This window comes from Schistocerca nitens, chromosome 2 (assembly GCF_023898315.1).
Source record: "Schistocerca nitens isolate TAMUIC-IGC-003100 chromosome 2, iqSchNite1.1, whole genome shotgun sequence".
Taxonomy (NCBI): domain Eukaryota; kingdom Metazoa; phylum Arthropoda; class Insecta; order Orthoptera; family Acrididae; genus Schistocerca; species Schistocerca nitens.
In genome coordinates, this window is record NC_064615.1 from 640,019,939 (window position 1) to 640,041,369 (window position 21,431).

Below are 21,431 nucleotides of genomic sequence, written 5' to 3' on the forward strand. Positions count from 1 at the left end.
GACTTCTGTGACATGTCACTACCTCTTCCATGAGATTGTTTATTCTTGCAGAAAGCTTTAGATTACATATACTATTCCAGAAATCTGAGTGGGATGAGTGGCTTCATAAATGGGTCACAACTTGACAAGGCAAATCAGCACGTTTGAGCAGAAGTGCTGAAAATTTCCTTAACCAAGAGAGAAACTGATTAAACTATATGTGATAATTCTTGTCTGTACATGAATTAGTTCATTTGTCCACCATGATCATCAAATAACATTACTGGAATGAGGATGGACACTAGCAGATTTTGCGCACTGGTAACACTCAGCACATTTGTTGTTAAATGTGCCTGGCAACATTATGCTTAGAACTGACTGGCTGTCTGATTTACTGCTATAAATCCACCTTGATAAGTAATTGTGTCCTTTAGAACTTAACAGGTTTCAACATGCTCAGATAAATTATACCTGTAAAATAGTTGGAAAGACAGGTAGCAGTAGAAGATGGAACAGTGTGTTTTGCACAGTTGCATCAAAGGAGTTGTTAACAAAATGTGGCAATTTAATGTCATTAAGGAATTAGAGGAGGATATTGAACTGAACTGATGGGATGAACTCTAGACTACAAACCTAGATTTAATATTTGGAATTTGGTAAATTTTCTCGTATACTAGTCCATATAAAATTCACAATTTCATGGTTAGTTTATGAAATGAAATGAGAAAACATGGTATAATAGAAACATAAAAATGAACACCCCTCACATATTAGGCTTTTTGCAATTGGCCAACTGCTGCTCATGCCTACAAGGCAGTAAGAGGAGTGATCTATACTTGTGGAACATAGGATCAGCATGTTGCCAATCCCTCTAGCTGTAATTGCCAGTAGATGAATTCTGAGGATGCCATTGCTTCTTTATTCAAGCAGTTCCTAATTTGGATTCACATGGGCTGATCGGATCCCGTATTAGACCTTCTTACTACAGAAAAAAAAATCTGAGGAGAGATCAGGAATCGAACTTGTTGCCTTGTGCACTGAAGGCAGTGCTGCTAAACATTCAGCTAAGGAGGCAGTCTGGTGTGATTAAATGAGAAACAGGTTACTTATGGCATTAGGTACTACACAAACAGCATTGATGAATAAAAATTTAAAGCTACTGTAACACGATCAAAGCCAATTGTATTCTGTCAAACAAATCATATTTAGCTAATCATGTAGTGATATTGCTGAACTTTGCCAATAACTCAGATAAAGTGGATTGTATTTTACTGCATTGTTGTTCTCTACAAATTTAATTTCCCTGATTTATACGTAGATTGTTTGCAACTGTTGTATCATTTTTGTGCTAAACGTTACGTTCAGATTATTTTACTGTTTTCTCAGTTCAGATTGTGTGCCATGAAGAAGTATTACTTCTCTAGATTTGAAAAATATTTCCTATAGTTTCTCATTTCTTTTGCCTAGTGAGCAACTTATATTTTTGTTTGCCTCTTTAACAGGTTTTTATGTTACTTGTTTATGTATTTTTCCCTCTTCTGGTTCAACTACTAATAAAGACATACTAGAATAACAGTATATACTTTTTATTGACACAGTTCAGATTTTGTAGTTTCTGGACCTTCTAATAAGTAAAAAAAAAAAAAAAATTATTTTAACGAGGAGGATTTCTAGCTATATTTTATGAAATGATTTAAACAGGGTACAATATATATTTTGTTGATCATTCATGTATTAGTTGGAGTTACTGTTATCATTATCATTGCAGCTAAACCACGATGTCGTGAAGTCAGTTGCGGCCTTGAGCTTCATTGGGCAATTGAGTTACAGAAGGGATGTGCACCAATATTCTATGGAAGTCAAACATGCTGTCCTATAGAATGGCGTTGTCGTTAGTATACCTTATTGTCATTGTGAGGTTAATAAGCAGAACAATTTGTCTATTCTGTTTTTTCTCTCTCTCTCTCTCTCTCTCTCTCTCTCTCTCTCTCTCTCTCTCTCTCTCTCTCTCTCCCCCCGTGCAATTTTACTTGAATATAATGTTCTTCTAATGAGATAATAAATGTAGAGTGCACCACACTTACAGTACAACAAATTTATTTCAGCTCGTTATGGAGACAGAGTAATTCACAGGAAAACAAAGAAGCCCTCAGCATCTGTCAATTCTACAGGTAGTGTTTCCACTCAAATACCTATTTTCTGATGTAATTGTACTGGTTCTTCTATGATGAGAAAATCTGTAGTATCTTAGTCAGGGCATTGAGGCAAGTTTTAAATTTACTCCATCCTTTAGTTTTAAGGTACAGTTGAATGTTTATTAAATGGCTTATTTTTCAGATGTATCTCACTATAGCCAATAAAACAGATGATCCTCAAATTAAATAAATGCATTGATACTAAATAAAATCCTAGATTCAATGAGCACAACATCATAGTTCAATACATAAGTGAGGTGGGCCAAAATTATACACATGGGAAGCAGAATATGCTAGGTTAAAAGCTCTACCCCCATATTGGGCTCACCTAGAGTCTGATGCCACCTCCAAAACTCTGCTCCCATATCCCTGTTATTGTCAAGTCACCTAATCTGTTTTTGGTTGCATACAATGGAGGGCAATTCAAATTCCCATTCAGCCATCCACATTTGGATTTCTGTGAGTTCCCTAAATTCCTATGGGCAAATACCAGTCCTGTTACAGTGAAGAGAGTATAGCCAGTTTCCTTCCCCAGTCTTGCTTCAGCTCCATATAGTGACTGTCATGTTAATGGGAGATGAAACCAGTCTTTCTTCCTTTTGTTGGAAATTCAGTTTGCGTTTCTAACTTGGACTAGTTTAGACTCAAAATAGAATCTAAAGATTAAAACTGACTGTAATAATTTCTCTGGATCTGGCAGAATTTGATGCTTTTGTTGACAAGCTATGCATTTGTGCTTGTTGTTGTAGTTCTAGAATGTTTCTAGAGAGAAATGTATTTAATGATACTGAAAATGTACTTCGTCAAAATAAATATGAAACAGCTTCTGAACTGTGTCCTTACACTGGAACAAGTTTCATAAATTTATTAGCTCCACAGCTGAGGCAGAGTAGAGTATTAACCATGTTGTTATGCTTTGATGGAAGGTAAAAATGACAGTCCAGGAGCTCTGCATCATGGAAAGTGAGATGTGGCTGAGCTGTGAATGAATGGAAAGAATGCAGAAATGTATGGACTCAAGTCAGTTCTACTTTGAAGGAGTCCACCACTAATCAAACATACATATTAAGTGAACAAAAACATAACATTTTCTAGCAAAGTCCAAGAATACATTTGTAATAAATTGCTCTTCCACTTACACTGATATGACTGATTTTAGTGGATCTTGTCACAGTTATGGACACAGATGAAAATAAAAACAAAACATTTATGCACAAATAGTTAGTTAATATTGTAAGCATCACTTAATTCCCAAGTTTGACTCTATACTTTTGTTGCCACAATTTTTTTGGGACAAATGACTGCCTTCATTAATCAATGGAGTCATTAGTAAAAGATTAGCATAGTTCATCATAATTTAAAATATGTCAACTGTACTCATAAGTAGGTAATATCAGGGTAGATACACAAAATAGTTAAGAACCTTTTGTACTTTACTAAGTACTCATTATGTAAAACAAGTCATTGTTTGAATACATAATTATCTAATAGAGTAAATTTCTACCATACAGTTTTATAAAGATTTAAGTATCATTATATCCAGGTATAAATACCCTTTTACCCATAAGTCTTTGATCAGCTCCCAGTAACCACTCAGTTCATACTATTTAGTGAAGTTCACTTACATCTCACCCACATTGGTATTTGCAATTATTTAGAGAAGTCTGTTACAAAAAAAAATACTTTGTTACGGTGGCAATGAAAAGTCTTTGCTCATCCAGATCAAGTGCTGCAATGATTAGATTAGATTAGATTAGATTAGATTAATACTAGTTCCATGGATCATGAATACGATATTTCGTATGTTTAAAAGTCAGTATATAGATGGCAGTAGTAACATGTACAGGAGGCACAAAATGACAGTGCATTAGTGGAGCTATAACTTCTACTCAGGTGGTTATTGTGAAAAGTTTTCAGACATGATTATAGGTGCACAACAGGAATTAAGACTCTGAATGCAGAATTGTAGTTGGAACAAGACGCATGGGAAATTACATTCCAGAAATCCTTAGGAAATTCAATATTTTGAGATTCACAGTGTCAAGAGCATGCCAAGAATACCAATTTTCAAATATTACCTCTCACGACAGACAACACAGTGGTCAACAGCCTTCACTTAATGAATGAGAGCAGTAGTGTTTATATGGAGTTGTCAGTGCTAACAGACAAGTGACACTGCATGTAATAATCACAGAAATCAATGTGGGACATATGATGAACATATCTATTAGTATAGTGTGAGAAAATTTGGCATTTATGGGTTGTGGCAGCAGGTGAAAGATGTGTGTGTCTGTGCTAACAGCACGACATTGCCTGCATTGCCTCTCCTGCACTCATTATCATCTTTGTTGGATCCTAGATGACTGGAAAACAGTGGCCTGGTTGGATGAGTCCCAGTTTAAATTGGTAAGAGCTGATGGTAAGTTTAGTGTGTGGCACAGACACCACAAAGCCATGGACCCAAGTTATCAACAAGGCATTGTGCAAGCTTGTGGAGGCTCCATAATAACGCGGGCTGTTTGCATGGAATGGTCTGGGTCCTCTGGTCCAACTGAATTGATCATTGACTGGAAATGGTTATGTTTGGCTACTTGGAGACCATTTGCAGCCATTCAGGGATGGAATTTTTATGTTTGTGTTGGTTTGAATAACATTTTGAACAATTCAGGTGAATGTTTTGGCCACCCAGATTACCCAATTTGAATCCCATCAAACATTTATGAGACATAATCAAGAGGTCAGTTCTTGAACAAAATCCTGCACCAGTGAATTCCACAATTGTGGACATCTATAGAAGCAGCAAAGCTGATAATTTTTGAAGTGTATGGATGAGAGATGTAAGGTCTGTGCCTACAAATGATAACAATATTAAGACATTGTATGAAACAGCAACTATACGACATAATTTCTCTAGTAATACGTGTTCCCACCTCAGGGTTCATTGTGAGTGAGTGAGTGAGTGAGTGAGTGAGTGAGAACCATCTCCTCTCCTTTGTGCCTGTGTTTTGGAATGCTCCCCTTGCAAATGAAACAATGTTGTTAACAGTACCAAACTCCTGGGCTATAATCACCACACTTCACTCTTCTTCCAGTTTTCTGATGATTCTTCCCCCTGCGAATTAATCCAAATGTCATCTCTAGACCCTGTTGTAATGAAGATGAATATCATTACAGCACACTGTAACTGCTCACTGATTGACATCCACTGTCTTTTCCTGCTGCTTCAGTTGCCACACTTGCCTCATACCGTGTTACTTCCAGATTTTGTGCACAACTGAAAGACCTCTGGTGACATCCTTCTGCACTTTTATTCATTTCCTCAAAGTTGTTAATATGCTTTGTTACTTTATGTAGCTCATCCTGGAGTCTAGCAGAGTCATGTATTTATCTATAATATCATCTAAAAACATGAATCCATCATGTCTTTTCTTGACTGGCTTGTTCCACATCTGGTAGTATTTTATACAAATAGTGATAAAAGATAACAATGAAAGTGCAATACAATGCAAAGTGTGCAGTAATGCTCAGCGTGCACATGACTTCCTTCAATACCTTCAATGGTTGTTTTTATTTTCTTACACTATTATTTGTGTATCACCCAGGATTTTATGTTGTAGTTACTTAGCCTTGTGATTACTTTCAGTCTCATAATCTTGTGCCAGTTCTATTGCTGGCTCTTTCATGCACACTGAACTTGGACTCAGAAGGATGATGGCTGAAATCCATGTCCATGTTTTCCCTGAATCACTCCAGGCAAATGCTGGAATGGTTACCTTGAAATGGCACAAAGCCAGTTTCCTTCCCCCATCCTTTTCATACTCTAAGCTTGGGCTTTGTTTCCAATGACCCCACTGTTGTAGGACATTAAAATTTAACTTTCCTTCCTTCATGCATATATCTTGTTTGCTTTGTTTCTTTCCAGTCTGTTTAGATACCACCTTCTGCTTGCATTTCAGCTATTGACACTTAGCTGTTTGGCAACACCCACTAAAGAGGTGTCAAGTTCATTTACATATCTTGACAGCTGCTTTTTTTTTCTCTCATTTTATAGTAATTTTTGGGTTATTTTCCCCCATATTTATATATTTTAGTTCCTTTTGTCTGTTTCTTATGTTCATTCTATGCCTTTTGCTGATAGTGCTACTTTTTCCATTTAGAGTGATCTGGAATGTACTACAAAATATACTGCTATATTCATCACTATTGGGAACACATTGGATTACCACAAATGTGAGTGGCTTAATGTTCTGTTCCACCCCCCCCCCCCCTTTCAGTCCTTTGGGATAATTTTGCACCAAAGGAATTTTCATTAAAAATGTTACTAATCCTAACATAGTGTCTGTGTCTTGATTTTTTTTAGCTTCTCTCCTTGTTGACATTTTATGGGAGTACTGCCAATATCTGGTGTCTAATGGGTACAATGTTTCTGTGAATATTGCTACTGCCAAAATATTGTTGCTGTTGGACATTAAGTACCACCAGTACAACTGTGAACCATCCTGCAAAAATGTCTAATTTTTGGGCTTTATTTGAAGCTAGTAAAACATCTTTCCTTTTTCCTTTATTTTGCAAACATTTTGTGCTTTTCTTTATCTGTTTATTATTATGCAGCAGTTGTGTGCCAAATGTGAACATTAACAAATAAATAATTTTCAGGAACAGTGTGTCACTTTGGTGGTATTCAGCTTCAAATAGGTGAAATTTTGGTGGGTCGTGGCGAAAAACGTGGCTCATGTCAACAGTGTAGCTGCCAGCTACCACCACATGTCACATGCATTCAAAAGAGCAACTGCAAAAGCAGTCCATGGAGGTCCACAAAGACTCTTGATGATTGTAAGTTTGACAACAATGTCTTTGAGAGTATGTAAGTGATAAGGTGATGACTAAACATTCACAGTGTGGAATTAGATGTATTAATTCACTTTCAGTTAGTTTTCTTTTAAAAAGAGAATGAGAATAAATGAGTGGTAATTCATTAAGCTCTGAATAACTGCAGTTTGACAAGAGTCTGATCTCCTTCAGCAGTCTGACTAAACTGTCATTCTAGAGTTTTTTCCCTTTCCCTGCAATATATCTGAACTACTGCAAATGAGTTCTAAAAGCTGTTGTGTTTTTTGTAATTATTTTTCAATCCATTATACATTGTTTTATTGCTGTATTGCTAGATATTGCCTACACTTTCATATTGCATTTTCATATTTAGATAGTACCGTAACCTTCTGTTGAGTGTTTAGTATACATCCTCCTTTATAATCCCTGGTACACTGTTGCAGTAATAGTCTTCATAATCCCTGGTTTCATTTGTGCAAGAATTCCACTTCATTATTCAATACTTTAGCTTTGCCTTTAGATCAAAGTTTGTCACATTGCTTCAGTTTGCAAACTAATTACTTTCACATGATGCATATGCCTGTATTGCAAACTCGCTGTTCTTGATACAGAAATTAGCCACAAAAAATCAGATGGAACAAATATTGCAGTTTGAGGTCCCTGTTCACAACTTTCATTTATGTTACAAATGTGTTTTCCTTTCCACAAAAATTCCTGAATGTGATACTATAATTACATTAAGAACTATGTAAAATTTGTATAGAAGTGAGATCATGTTGGTGAACATAATTCCATATTTCTACATTACAGGATTTTCACAAAAGAATCCTATTTTTATAGTATTTTTGCATTTTATAGTTTCACATGTTACAGTATATTCACATGATATAAAAATTCAGCTTCATTTATTTAAAAAATGTTTGGTGATGTGCAGAGACTTGGTACCACCATTTTAGCAGTTATGTATTTATCATTAAGCTATAAAAATAGAAGTAACTTAGGACATTTAATCAAACATGTTATACTGAAGAAACTACCATGTTAAAAATGTTGTTAATTTTTGCCATAATGGAAAGATTTTAAGTGATTGGGGAAGAATATACAGCAACTTGTATAATGCTAGGTGATTTAGGTGCATTTTCATGAAAATAGGACAAATCTACAAAATAAAGTACAAATATTATTTGAGCAAGACAATTTTTTGATCCATGTCAGCGAGTTGGTAGAACAAGATGCTCATACTGGGACCAGAGAATATAAAACTTTGTTGGACTAAATGATAATACAAGATGTAAATGTGAACTCATAAGTACATAGTATTATCAACATTAACAAAGACAAGAAGAAAGAGAGACAGACATTGCACACACATTGTGTTCTTAGCATTTGATTTTGTGTGTGTTTATCAATCTAAGCAGTAAATGTTGGCACAGAGCCCCTCCTCCAGTGCAGATCACAGAAGATATAGTTGTTGGAGGGGTCACTAATCCTGAACACAGCCGTTCAGAAAGGGGTTAATGGCAGAGTGGTTGGCCATAGTAAGAACAAGAAGGTTCACCATTGTCATTACCTGGTGACGGTGGCAGGCTGTTGAATTCCTCTGAGAAACAATGTTTGGAACAAAAATCCACCTCAGTTGAAAGTGGATGCAGATTGTAGGGAACTGAATGGGGTTTTTGGAAGGCTACTTCATTGGTGTCTTAATGGAGCATCACATGTGTACAGTCCCACAATGCCTTATGCATGAAAACCTACTATACACTGAGCGTGAGGAAGTACTTGACAGATATGAGCTGTACTGGGTGATGAAAAAGGAAAGAACAGATTTAAGTTGTTCATAACAGACAACCTATAAAAGATAGAAACACACTGTGCATGTCATTGGATAGAAAAAGGTTCAAAGTTTTAAGACAACAGCACTCTTGTTTGTTTGTAGCAACTTGGCGACTAAACCACGAGAGATCATTTTGTGTACTGGAATTTGCTCGAAGTCAGTTCATTGTGCAAGTGCTGCATCACTCCTCCATCGATTCAACAAGAAGACCCCTCTGCACAGCAGATTTATGACTGGCATACAAAATTCTTGGAAGTTGGTTACATATGTGAAGGGAAGAGTAGTGGCCAGCCGTGAAAGTCTGGTGAAAATTTTGAGCATATCCAAGATGAATTCACATGGAACCCTCAGAAATCCACAAGACTGGCAGGCCACAAACTTCAGCTTCCTCAATCGACAGTGTGGCATGTGCAGAAATGACCCCTCCATATGAAGCCTTAAAAGCTGCAGTCACTACAGCAATTGTGTCCCAGCAACCATAAAGCACTGTTCTCGCATTCGGGAGGACGACAGTTCAAACCCGGCTCCTGCCATCCTGATTTAGGTTTTCCGTGATTTCCCTAAATTGTTTCAGGCAAATGTCAGGATGGTTCCTTTGAAAGGGCACGGCTGATTTCCTTCCCAATCCTTCCCTAATACAAGCTTGTGCTCCGTCTCTAATGACCTCATTGTCGACGGGACATTAAACACTAATCTCCTCCTCCTTCTCCAACCATAACAAAGCTGTGAAATCAAGTTGTTGTTGTCAGTTCATTAAACAGGGATATGTTGATTCATGTGTGGAATGAAATGGATTACCATTTTGATGTTTATTGAGCAATGCATGGTGCTCATGTTGAGTGTATGGCATAGTGTGTGTGCATGCGCGCACATGCGCAAAACTTTGAAACTTCCTCTATCCAGTAACATGCTCAATGTGTTTCTATCTTTCATAGTTTGTCTGTAATAAATGAAGGAAATCTGTTCTTTCTTTTTTATATTTTTATTTTTATTTTATTTATTTATTTATTTTATTTTTTTTTTTTTTTTTTTTCCATATACCCAGCATGTTGTCTGACCTTGTCGACCAGTCGAGGTCACCACTGGTGGGAATGCATCCATGGGGAATGTCAAGCATTTTCTATACATTATTTCACCAAGGGAAGACTTCAGATCTTCCTCATAAGCAGTCTAGATTCCCTATAGAACCTAAAGTAATGTTCCAGTCCATTCTGAATCATGACACATCAGTGCAACTGTCAGGGTATGGTGCCATCATTCAACCGAACTTTTGCTTTGTGGGTGATAGGCTGTAGTTTGGTAATGTTGCACACTCCACAATGTACACAGTTCAGGGAAGAGATGAGATTCAAACTGTTGCCACTGGTCATTTGTGGCTGATAACTGCCAACTGAAATGAGCAATCCACATATTAAAGAAAGACAATGCCTTTAACTTGGTTGTCATGACCTTTAAGGGTATAGCTTCCATCCATCATGCCATCTTATCAAATGTAGACAAAATGCATTTGAATCTGTTTTATTCGTGTAATGATCTGACCTAGTCAAAGTGAAAGAATTGTAAATGGCCTTGGGGCACGTCAAATGTACCCAGTGGCAGAAAGGTGTGGTACCCTACCTTGTTACACTTGCAGGCACAAGTCCAGTTTCTGCAACTACCTTTTCTCCACGACCAAACAATGAGCTCAGTTACTAGTTTTGTGCTGGGACAAACAGCAGGGTGTGACAGGTTGTGCAAACTGTCAGACGGGTCTGGAATTTTACTGGAACTAAAGAGCACAACCTGTCCTGTGGGTTATCATGCCACTGGCATGAATTAGTGTTCCAACTTTGAATTGGTATTGGTGTTGGTGTTTTCCAAGAACACCATTGTCAGTCTTATTCCTGCTTGGTTGCTAATTCCCCGAAATCAATCAGTGTGTGGTGAATGTGAGACAGGTGACGTGTGAGACCACGTTGTCCATTCCCCCCCCCCCCCTCTTTTTACATCAATGCCTCATATAATTCCAGGAAGTCGTGTCCTTAAGACAAACATAACTGTTGTGTATGTCAGCTTATGTGAAATGAGCTGTGGGAACAGCTTGCATGATATGTCACCTGTAAAAATTTACCATCCCCAAAAACTTTCAGAATTTCTGTACTTTGATAAGCTTAAGCATCAGTTTTATTTGTCTGATCACAGCCTGTGACAAGGGATGTCTCAAAAATGGCAGTGACTGCTAGCATAGTTGATAATTTGTTGAAGTGAAGATGAAAAAATTAACACATCACCCAGGAAGAAAACTTGCTTAGAGTGTAATCAATAAAGTGCTGCCAAGTCTGCATGCGAGTTAACTGGCATCTACAAAAACTCACATTGCAAAGGCTGTAATTATAACCATCTTTGGAATGTCCTCTTCAGCCATCAGTATATCGATGAATTGAGAGCTCTGTAATCTCAACACATTTGAAACACACTCCTTCTTGGGGACTAAGTATATCAGAAAGCCCTTGCACTGTTTGAACGACATAAGATCTTTTTAAAAACAACTTGTCCATACCTGTGATTCAGCAGGGGTTAGCTGCCTTGTTTTGTGAAAGATGAATGGTCCTTTGGTAGTCTCTATTCTGTGTGCCACACTCCCCTTAATGTGATGATGGGTATGGAGTTCATAAACACTAATCACACATGCATGGGAGTTCCCATCACAGTGCAGTGTCACTTACCTGTGAGTGTTAAGTTAATCCTGGGATAATGTTGTTTTGAAGAGAAGTTGGTGGTGATCCCAGTTTTTCGATGCAGTTGTGGATGCTGTGTACTGCTCCTCTGCATTAGTGGCATAGGTCCTTGATGCCTTCAGTATCCAGTGCATCCAAGCCCAATAAAGTTTGGGTAGCAGCTCGTCCAAGTATTAGTAATCCTTATTGTCCTGGGACTGACTTTGAAGTTCTGTATCCTCTTCTGCAGGTTCTCCACATTTTGTAGTATGCCCGTAACAACATAATCAAGTGATGGCTGACAGTTAATTTTGGTAACTGAGAAGATCTTCAGTGTTGATAGCTAATGTTTTGCCCAAAGTTCATTGCACCAGCTATAAAAAGTCTTGCGTAACAGAGAATTCTCCTCCTGTAATGACAGATGTTCTATTTTGTTATACATGTACTACTGATTCATTGCAATCAGCTGTAAAATTAGTGAGAAATGTAACTGCTGAAGTTCATGTAATGTAGGCATTAAGAACTTGGCATGCTGTGGAGTAACTGCCAACAGAGATCAGTTGACTTTACCTTGAATGCAATCGCCAGTTGCTCTTCGCAGTATCTTTCTGAGTAGTGTGTGGTGCTGGCTGATCACATCACATTGCAGTACATTAGCAGGGAGGGCTTGATCTGTGGTGGGAGCATTTTAAATCTGTGGATGTGTTCAGCTCTGCTTGGGTAATGCACACAACTTTGTAGTGTTAAATGGCTGCCTTGTGTGTGTGGTTCACCAGTGGCTGCTGAGTAGTGAGAATGTCCATCTTGTGATGCAAAAACATGGTCAGCAATCTGTAGTTAAGCTTCTTTCCTGAGACCTTAATTTGTTATTAAGGATACTTGAATAACATGAGGCAATTTAATCACCTATATGGACCACAATGTGTTGTCTGGTATTGATCTTGTATCCACTGAGGTTCATAGGTGGTACTAAAATTGTGGAGTAGTGTGTCCATGCAGCTGCTCTGAGAAAATCTCCTGGCAGATTTTTTGTGCAGATTTGCATAATATTTGTAATAAGCCTGCCTTAGCCATCTCAAATTTACAAAAGGTAGATAGTGACAGCACTAAGTAACAGATATGTGTACTCTCCAATGTTACACAGTAATGTGTCATAGTTTGCTATATTGTCAATGATGATGTGTGTTGAAAACACAAATTCTACACTGCTGAACCAAGTTTGTGGTTGCTCCAGCTCGAAATCTGGCAGTTTCGGTAACACACAGTGCACAATGTGTACATTGATGGAAATGTGTTCATGTGGCACTGACTGAGTAAGTGTGGTAGTATTGTCAAATATAACTCCCTTGATTGGTCATGGCATGGTAGATAGCCTGCATATCTTTGTGCATGAACTGGTTACCAGGTTCCACAAAGGGGCTGAAATGGATTCATCACCTCAAAAACAAGAGCAGAAGTAAATGTCAAATCAGGAGTAGTATGAATACACATATCTGATGTAGGTCTAGTGATGCCAATCATTAGCAGTCTCTTCTGCTCCCCCATCAGAAAGTAGTCTATAAGATCCATGAAAGGTACACAGAACTGTGGCACGTGAAATACACACATTCATGTACATGAGTAGGGGGCGGGTTGTAGTAACTTTAACCTGTAGCTTTGTACTTGGATAATTCCATATTGGTTGTTGGCATATGCAGCCCACTAGAAGCACTATTAATGCTGGCAAAAGGTCCCAATAATCCTTGGTGGTCACAGTGTCCTTAGTTTTGGTGGGAAGGTAGTGTTTCTTGTTTCCAGATTCTGTAAAAATTGTGCAACTGCCATGGGTCACCAGTGGGGCTTGATGTGTGGTGGTGAATAGGCAGAATAATATGCTCATATTGTGGTCTGTTGCAGTTTCATGTTCAACAATGTACAATGAATGATGTGCTCTGAAACTGTGTGTGCATTAGTGTTGTGCAGAGATGCCACAGATCACCATCTATCCTAGTTTCCAGAGCAGAAACTGTGATTAGGGGCTCTGCACAAGCATCAAAATCTTTTAATAGTAACCCTGTAGTATAGTTCATAGTTACTGTCAATACTATACCCATGTTAGGTATTAGAATGCAAATCATTTCACACTCTTCCAGTTGTTCATGAGACTTCAAAGTATACACAATTCACTTGCTGTTTTGCATATAATATTTAAAGTAAAGAAAATTGCGTAACCTGTCAGTGTGTTTAATAATTCAGTTTAATTGTAATTAATCACATGGATATCCTTCATGGATACAGATGTGGTTTCCAGGTGCAGGTTGCAAATATGTGATTTAAGATTTAGTGAAAAGTTTCCAGGTTGTCTTGTGAGTTGCTGTTGACAATGTAATTTTAGCGATCATATATGTGTAGTATTACTCTTTGTTTCTCCTGTATTTAATGCAAGATATCAGTTGCCAACTGTAATCAGTGCAGTACTGAGGAAAATGATGGATATGATAACTGTGAGAGTTGCATGTTTCAGTACAAAGTCATTTAGAACTTGAGTGTCTTTGGGACTGAATTTGTGATATTCACATTCTGACGAGAGAAGTCAAGGCGAGACCAATGATAATGCATATATGACATGCATCCAAACTAAGGATGACTGAGAAAAATTGGAGGAATCTGGAATGAGACTTATGCGGACATGGTCTTACTGAAGAACCTCAATACCTGTACTTGGGAAATGTCTACATGTGTTGAACACTATGTGAAAAATATAGTGTGAATCATTCCCAAATGAGGAAATATGAATTTTTGTGTCAATGAAAAGTAGATTGGAAGAATCATGTTGGTCAATTTGCCTGAAACAAAGCAAGAAAATGATAATGGAAATTTAAATACTGAGAATAAGAATCAATGCAGACCAAATAAAAATGAAGATTTAAAAGGAAATGTAAAGACTAGAGAGTTCAGAATTATTTATAAGAAAAAGGTCTGTTCAGAGAAAATAGGTGCATAAGCAAAAAATGCAAAACGCAATGAACAACATGTACAATCACCCTGCCATGTATTGCCACATAGTGAAGAAAAGGCAAAAAGTAAATCTGAGGAAAATAAACATTCACTGAAGGTTTAAGAGCTTCACATTCAATGAATTTAGACATACAGCATGCTGACTGAGTGCCTCAGTTCACATGGCAAATTGATGTGGTTGGATGTATGATGAATGAAGCTCACCAGAAGCTGTCAATATTGTCAACAAGACATCACTTCCTGTAGAAAGTATAGAAAATGTAAATTTGATACTAAATGGCAACAAAACAGTCAAGCAAAAGATACATTTCATCTACAAGGGTAATCCCAAAGTAATGTCTATTTTTTATAAGTACATAGACCTGTTTATTTCTGCAATGGTTTACATCAGTTTACAGCTTGAACATTTAGCTATTTTTTGACATAATCACCATTTCTGTTGATGCATTTTTGGAGACGCTGTGGCAGTTTTGTATGCCCATGTCATACCAGCTCACCACCATGCTGTTCAGAAAGTTACGAACTTCTTCTTTCACCTCGTCATCAGAATTGAATCGCTGGGGACCACAATTAATGCTGACAGGTACTGTGAGACTCTGAAAAAACTCAAATGGGCAATTCAGAACCAGGGAAGAGGAATGTTGAGCAAGGGCGTACACATTCTCCATGACAACGCTCATCCATGTCACTCTGCAAGCTGTTGCTCTCCTACAACAGTTTCAGTGGAACATAATCACCCACCCACCCTATAGTCCTGACTCAGCACCCAGTGACTATCACCTGTTCCCTAGGTTAAAAGAACATTTGGCCAGAAAGTGATTCAGCTAAATGTTCAAGCTGTAAACTGATGTAAACCATTGTAGAAATAAACAGGTCTATGTAATTACACAAAAAAAAAAGAGAGAGAGAGAGAGAGAGGGGGGGGGAGAGAGAGACCTTACTTTTGGGATTACCCTCATACCTAAGATGCTGTTAACATTCTGTCACTTAGTTCAGTGGTTAAAAAGGGCTGCAATTTAAATTTTATGCATGATGGCTGTGACATACAACATGGAATGTGTGGGTTCATTGAAATTAATCAGCTCTATTTACTACACACACACACACACACACACACACACACACACACAATCTTGACTTCGACAACATCATTAAGAGTACAAACATGGTACTTTTCGGACTTGCAAAAAAACTGTGACAAAATATACTTAGTTGCACATCCACACACTACGCACCTGAAGAAATTAAATAGAAAAAGCCAGGAGATAATGTGAGGGACATACAGACATTGTGTAGTTTCACAAATGACAGTGACACATCAATCTTGAGCCTGAGCACATTTCATGCACCACACATAACTGCTATCTCCAGCCACTTCAGCCAGAATGCAATAATGTCATGTCAGATGCAAGCAGCAATCTGGAGTGGGGTGGGGAAGGGAGAAGGATACCAGGGTATGGAGAGAGAGAGAGAGAGAGAGTGTGTGTGTGTGTGTGTGTGTGTGTGTGTGTGTGTGTGTGTGTGTGTGTGTGTGGAATTCCTGGAAGTTGACCAGAAATGGTGGACCACAGTTTGATGGTGGCATGAACAGGGAGGGTGACGATTAGGCTGGCTTTGGTTCAAAGAATTTGTGGAAAAGAAGTTCTTTCATTGCAAGGACTGGGAGGAGAGTAAGTCTTTAATTAGTGCAATGTGGTTAACTTTGGGTGGAGAGTTGAAAGTGAGGGGTGAGGGCTTTGTAGGATGAAATGTCTGTGGGGCTGAGGATTTTTGTGTAAAGTTTAACAAAAGTGTTCGGTCATTGGTTTTGGCTCTGGATTTAGTGGAGTTTTGGTTGTATGAGCCGTATAGCCACAGATTTAATATATTAGTGCTCTTTGGCACTGATTATTGTCTCTGCTACTTGTTTTTTCTGTGGTTTACAATTACAGAATAAATATTCTAGTAACAGTCAGTTTATCTTATTGCACTGGGAAAAAAAACAAATATCGCACATTAGGTGTACGTTGTTTGGTGCTAGTTTACCTATCAGTTCTGGTTGGAAGCTATAGCCTATATTATCAATAATTTACCCAAGAACTTTATCAAAGATTTGAAAATATCACCACCACAATGAAGAAAAGAAGACTGTCTTTCTATGAACATATTAAAAGAATTGAATCGGAGGCTTGCTAACAAGATTCTTGTCTTCCAGGAGAACAGGAAGACCCAAGTTCCATGGGTGAAAGAAACGCACTGTGATCTAGAAAAAATGCGGGATTATGGCAGAGGGAAATTGTGAACAGGCAGATTAGGAAAAAGGTTGTGGAGGTGAAGGATTCCTTTGAGGAAGAACAGAGTATTCTCAGCAGAAGAACGTGCATGAGTGAGCCAACGGATAGGGTAGTACTGGCGAAAGAGGAAGAAAGAGAACTTTAGCAAGTGAGGGAAGTTGTGTAAATGTAGCCCGTAGATGGCTGTAACAAAAATAAATAATAATTTACCTGCCAAAGGAAAAAGGGCCTCTTTGTAGGTGCTGTCAGTCATTAAACTAGATTGATCAAATATGGGAACTTTTTGACTTGAATGTTAAGGCTTTATTCTCGAGCTGAAAAATACTAGAGGTGGGATTCAGTCCAATGAACTAGTTTTTACAGGCTGTTGTAAACATTCCAAAGCATACTGCCTGCCTGATCTTGACTCGGACAACACCATTAAGAGTAGAAACATGGTACTTTTAGAAAATGTACAAAACTGCGGTGAAGTATACTTAGTTGTACATCCACAAGTAACACTGATTCACCTGAAGACATTAAACAAGACATACAGACATTGCATAACCCCACGAATTACAATGACACTTCTATCATGAGCCTGAGTGAGTAATGATGTGTCAATAGGGTGGTGATAATGAGTTGTACGTACCTGAGGAGAGAATAGAAACACATACTCTGGTATGAGATACAAATGATACCCATGCAAATAGGCTATTAAGTATGGGGAGAAAGAAGAGGATGATTGATTTACTTTGTCTACTTTCATGTCTGAATGAGCTTTAAACTGTTGAAGTTTTATCAGCTGATGGTGATCTGTGGGAGAAGCACAATTGAAGAATGTGACTCCTTGGAGAAAAATAAATCGTGGACATCAGTAGCTCTTCCTCAACAAAAAGCTTTTTCTTGTCAATCAGTATTTAAACTGAAAACCAATGGAAAGGGAGAAAGAGCATGGCACAAGGCAAGCTATGTGGTTAAAGGATGTTTTCTGTGAAAGGGTGCTGGCAAGCATTACGTCCACTCACTAATAGTAAGGTACGCTTCACATTATTACCTCTGTGCGTTGGCTGCTTAATACAACCTAGAGAAGGATCTGAAGGATGCATGAGATGACCGACACTGAAATTTATACGGGGTGTGTCAGGAGGAATGGTGCGTGATTTAGAGGATGTTAGTATCAGAGATTCTGAACAATAAACTTCAAAAGAACATATGACTTTTTCTTAACCATATCCTACCTGCGGCTCTTTTAAAATCACGGGTGTTGGTTGCTTGTCCTTCCACACCAGCAGTCACATGCAAATATGACCAAACCTACATTTAACTACATTGTGTTGTCATTACTGGCCATAGGTCATTTTTGTGAAACCAGGCATTTTTTCCCATATACACAGTGACTTATTGGGCCCACTGCTTCCAGCAGTAGGGTTCTGATAGGTCTTCATGGCATCTGTCTTGTATGTTTGTTGTGGATGATGATATATGATATGGAGATGTGATGATTAATTTTTTTATTGTCATTCAGCCATTATAGCAATAGACATCATCACACATACTATGCAATAAAATTGATAATTTAAAAGAAACAACAGGATTGTTATTAGTGTTCCAATATTATATTAAAGTTTAAATAGTCATTTATGTTGTAGAATGAGTGGATAACTAGCCAGTCATACTGTATTTGTTTGAAGGCTTGTACGGCTAAATCTCGTACAGATTATGGAATCTTATTAAATAAATTGTGCCCCCATGAGTCGATAACTACTAAGTGATTTTGACAGCCTGTGGTATAGGGTACAAAGTCATCTGTTCCCTCTATATTTTGCTTCTGGTAGCTTCTTTTGTGTGTAAATTGAAACATAGTGTATTGTTTACAGTGTGCCTTATAAGAACAACCAGTAATTACCCTAATAGCTCTTTTCTGCAGTATTGGAAGTCCTGCACACAACTAGAGTTCCTCCATAAAATAATACCGTATGTTAGTATGCTCTGGAAGAAAAAAAAAGGATATTCTAACATACTTTCCAGGTACACAATCCATAAGTCACCTTAACAGATACGTTGCTCTTGATAGCTTACAGCAAATTTATTGTATATGTCAACCCCAAGATAATTTACTGTCTAAATATACTCATAAGAATTTATTGTAAGTAGGATCATCTGACAAAAGCTTGTCTTCAGACTAAAAACTATGTGCTGTGTTTTGTTATTAAATAAGAAGCCATTTGCTTTCAACCAGTTGGAAGCTTGGCCCATTGTCTTTGCAAGACTTTTAAGGTTGCTGAGATCATTCCTACAATGAAGAAAAGTTGTATCTGTAATAGAACTGTACTAGACTTTATAAATGATGGCACATCATTGATTACTATTAGGAACATAAAGGGCCCAATCGGATACTTGGGAACACCTATCTGAATATGTTCTATCCTCAAAATTCCCTTGCCAACACAGACAAGTTACCTGTGGCACTGTAGATAAGATTTTAGTAGTTTAAGGCTGTTTCTTTCAATGCTGTAGAATTTAATTTTTTCCAGAAGCAGTGTGTGTCCTACACAAAGGCTTTATGTAGATCACAAAGTGGCTTGAGGAAAGCTGTTATCTTCAAACACTTGATGTATGAATTTGACTACAGAGTATATAGCATCAAAGTTTTTCCTGAAACCATTCTGTGATTCACTGATTATTCCAAGTAAATATATAATTGTTGGTAAATTACACATTTGAGTACTTTTAAAAAAGCCGGGAGTATAGAAATTGGCCTGTAACTTGACAGTAACTCAGTATCTCCTTTTTTATGTATTTGAACTACCCAACACACTTCTAGCTCATCAGGAAAATATCACTCAGCTATGCACTTGTTTGTACAATATGTTAAGAGATACAAAATACAGTACTTTCTTTAGTAAGTTACAAGATGTTATTTAAATCTACACTGTCTGATGGTTTTACCTGTTTACTATTCTTAGGATGAGACTAGGAGAGACCTCAGAGAAAGCAGAAGTGTGTGTTAGCCAGTGGTTTGCAAACAGTTTTTGCAAGAATCTCTAATGAACTGATATCAGGTCCAAGAATAGAATTTCCTACTTCCTCAGCCGGTTTAACAACTGGGTACATATAGTAATTTTCTTGTTTCTTTTATTTTTAGCAATACTATTTATTAGTTTTCATGTGGATTTGCACTTGTTGGTGGAATACTCAGTCCATGTCTGGTAAAATGCTCCTGACACAACTGGTTGCTGCGATGAAAGTTGTGTGCACAAAATTGCTACAAATACTCCTGAATCTTCTGTTTGTTGCGAAGATTTCTTTATTTACACAAGAGTTTTCAGTTAAGTCATGTCTGTGTGGAATGCTTACAACAAATGCCTTGTCTTGTGAAATTTTTCCGAGCTATTCCAACAGTGCTTTTACTGCATGGCTACTCTGGTTTTTGTACACATCATTTCCTCCACTGATTACTGCACAGTTCACACAATTTTTTTTCTGTGGTTTCACAGTTTTAACACTTCTCACAAAGGAGGTCCAGGCTTCAAAATTCCAATGACTTTATGTTCTGACTGGATATCAGACATGACTGTAGCTAATTCCCTACCATGACTCATCGATAATATGTAGATTTCTTTTTTCTTCACTGTTTGTTTTTCTGTTTTGTGTTCCATATTTTCAAATGTTGCATTAACATGATTTTTATGTTTAAAGGTACATGGCAGTAATGAGTTTACTCTGGCACTGTTTTAGTCAATAGTTGCTTCTGAGCAATTTCCCACAGCACTGAAATTTTCTTTCTGTGGTTTTGGACAGTTTTTATTTAGAACATAGTATTTATTCATTAATGGAACATGTTGCTCCACTTACTGACATTTCAATGGAAACAACAGCCAGGACATTTACTACTACATGGAACTACTTGCTAATGTTATACATGCATGTGCTCAAGTAGAGGACCATACAAACTGGCAGACCAGCAATACAGTAGCTGTCTACAAAAGGTGTAAAATGTATTGCAGTTAGAGAATGAAATTTTCACTCTACAGTGGAGTGTGTGCTCATATGAAACTTCCTGGCAGATTAAAACTGTGTGCTGGACCGAGACTCAAACTCGGGCAAGTGCTCTACCAACTGAGCTACCCAAGCATGACTCACGCCCCATCCTCACAGCTTTAATTCCACGAGTATTGCAGTTTATGGTCTTTTTGAACAATGTTTGTGAGGAAACTTACATGAGTAAACAAAGCATTAGATCACAATGTTTCATTTATTATTTCCTACCTTTGTCCTGTTCCCCATTGTTTTCATCAGTTTCCTCAGAAACTGTAAGAACAAGACATATGTTCATATGAGATGTTTTGTTCAGAATCACTAATACTGCCATCCTTCAGAGCACATACTGTACCTTTCCTCCTGACCCAATCTGTATACCACAATCAGAGATGCACTCAAGACAGCAAATTATTCTGTTATACTAGGTCCTGTATGACCTGAAGCAAGTTCACCAGCAGTGGAATCTTAAGATGAATATTATACTGTTTTGAGATGGGACTCAAAAGGTCACGAATCCATCCTTCAGTCTGTTGTTACGGCAACAAATCAGTAATGTTATTTCTCAGAGGTCAATAGATAGTATATTAACTTTTGATAGTCATCA

At 37.6% G+C, this 21,431-nt stretch overlaps 1 protein-coding gene across 2 annotated transcripts in view; it reads left to right on the forward strand.

Annotated features, from left to right (window-relative positions):
* Positions 1-21,431, forward strand: part of LOC126234535 (von Willebrand factor C and EGF domain-containing protein-like) — a 138,820-nt gene that overhangs the window by 92,739 nt on the left and 24,650 nt on the right. For both annotated transcript variants that reach the window (XM_049943231.1, XM_049943232.1), the window contains exons 6-8: positions 1,748-1,870; positions 2,085-2,150; positions 6,831-7,007. In XM_049943231.1, the coding sequence (XP_049799188.1) occupies positions 1,748-1,870; positions 2,085-2,150; positions 6,831-7,007 (366 nt within the window). The remainder of the gene's footprint in view (positions 1-1,747; positions 1,871-2,084; positions 2,151-6,830; positions 7,008-21,431) is intronic.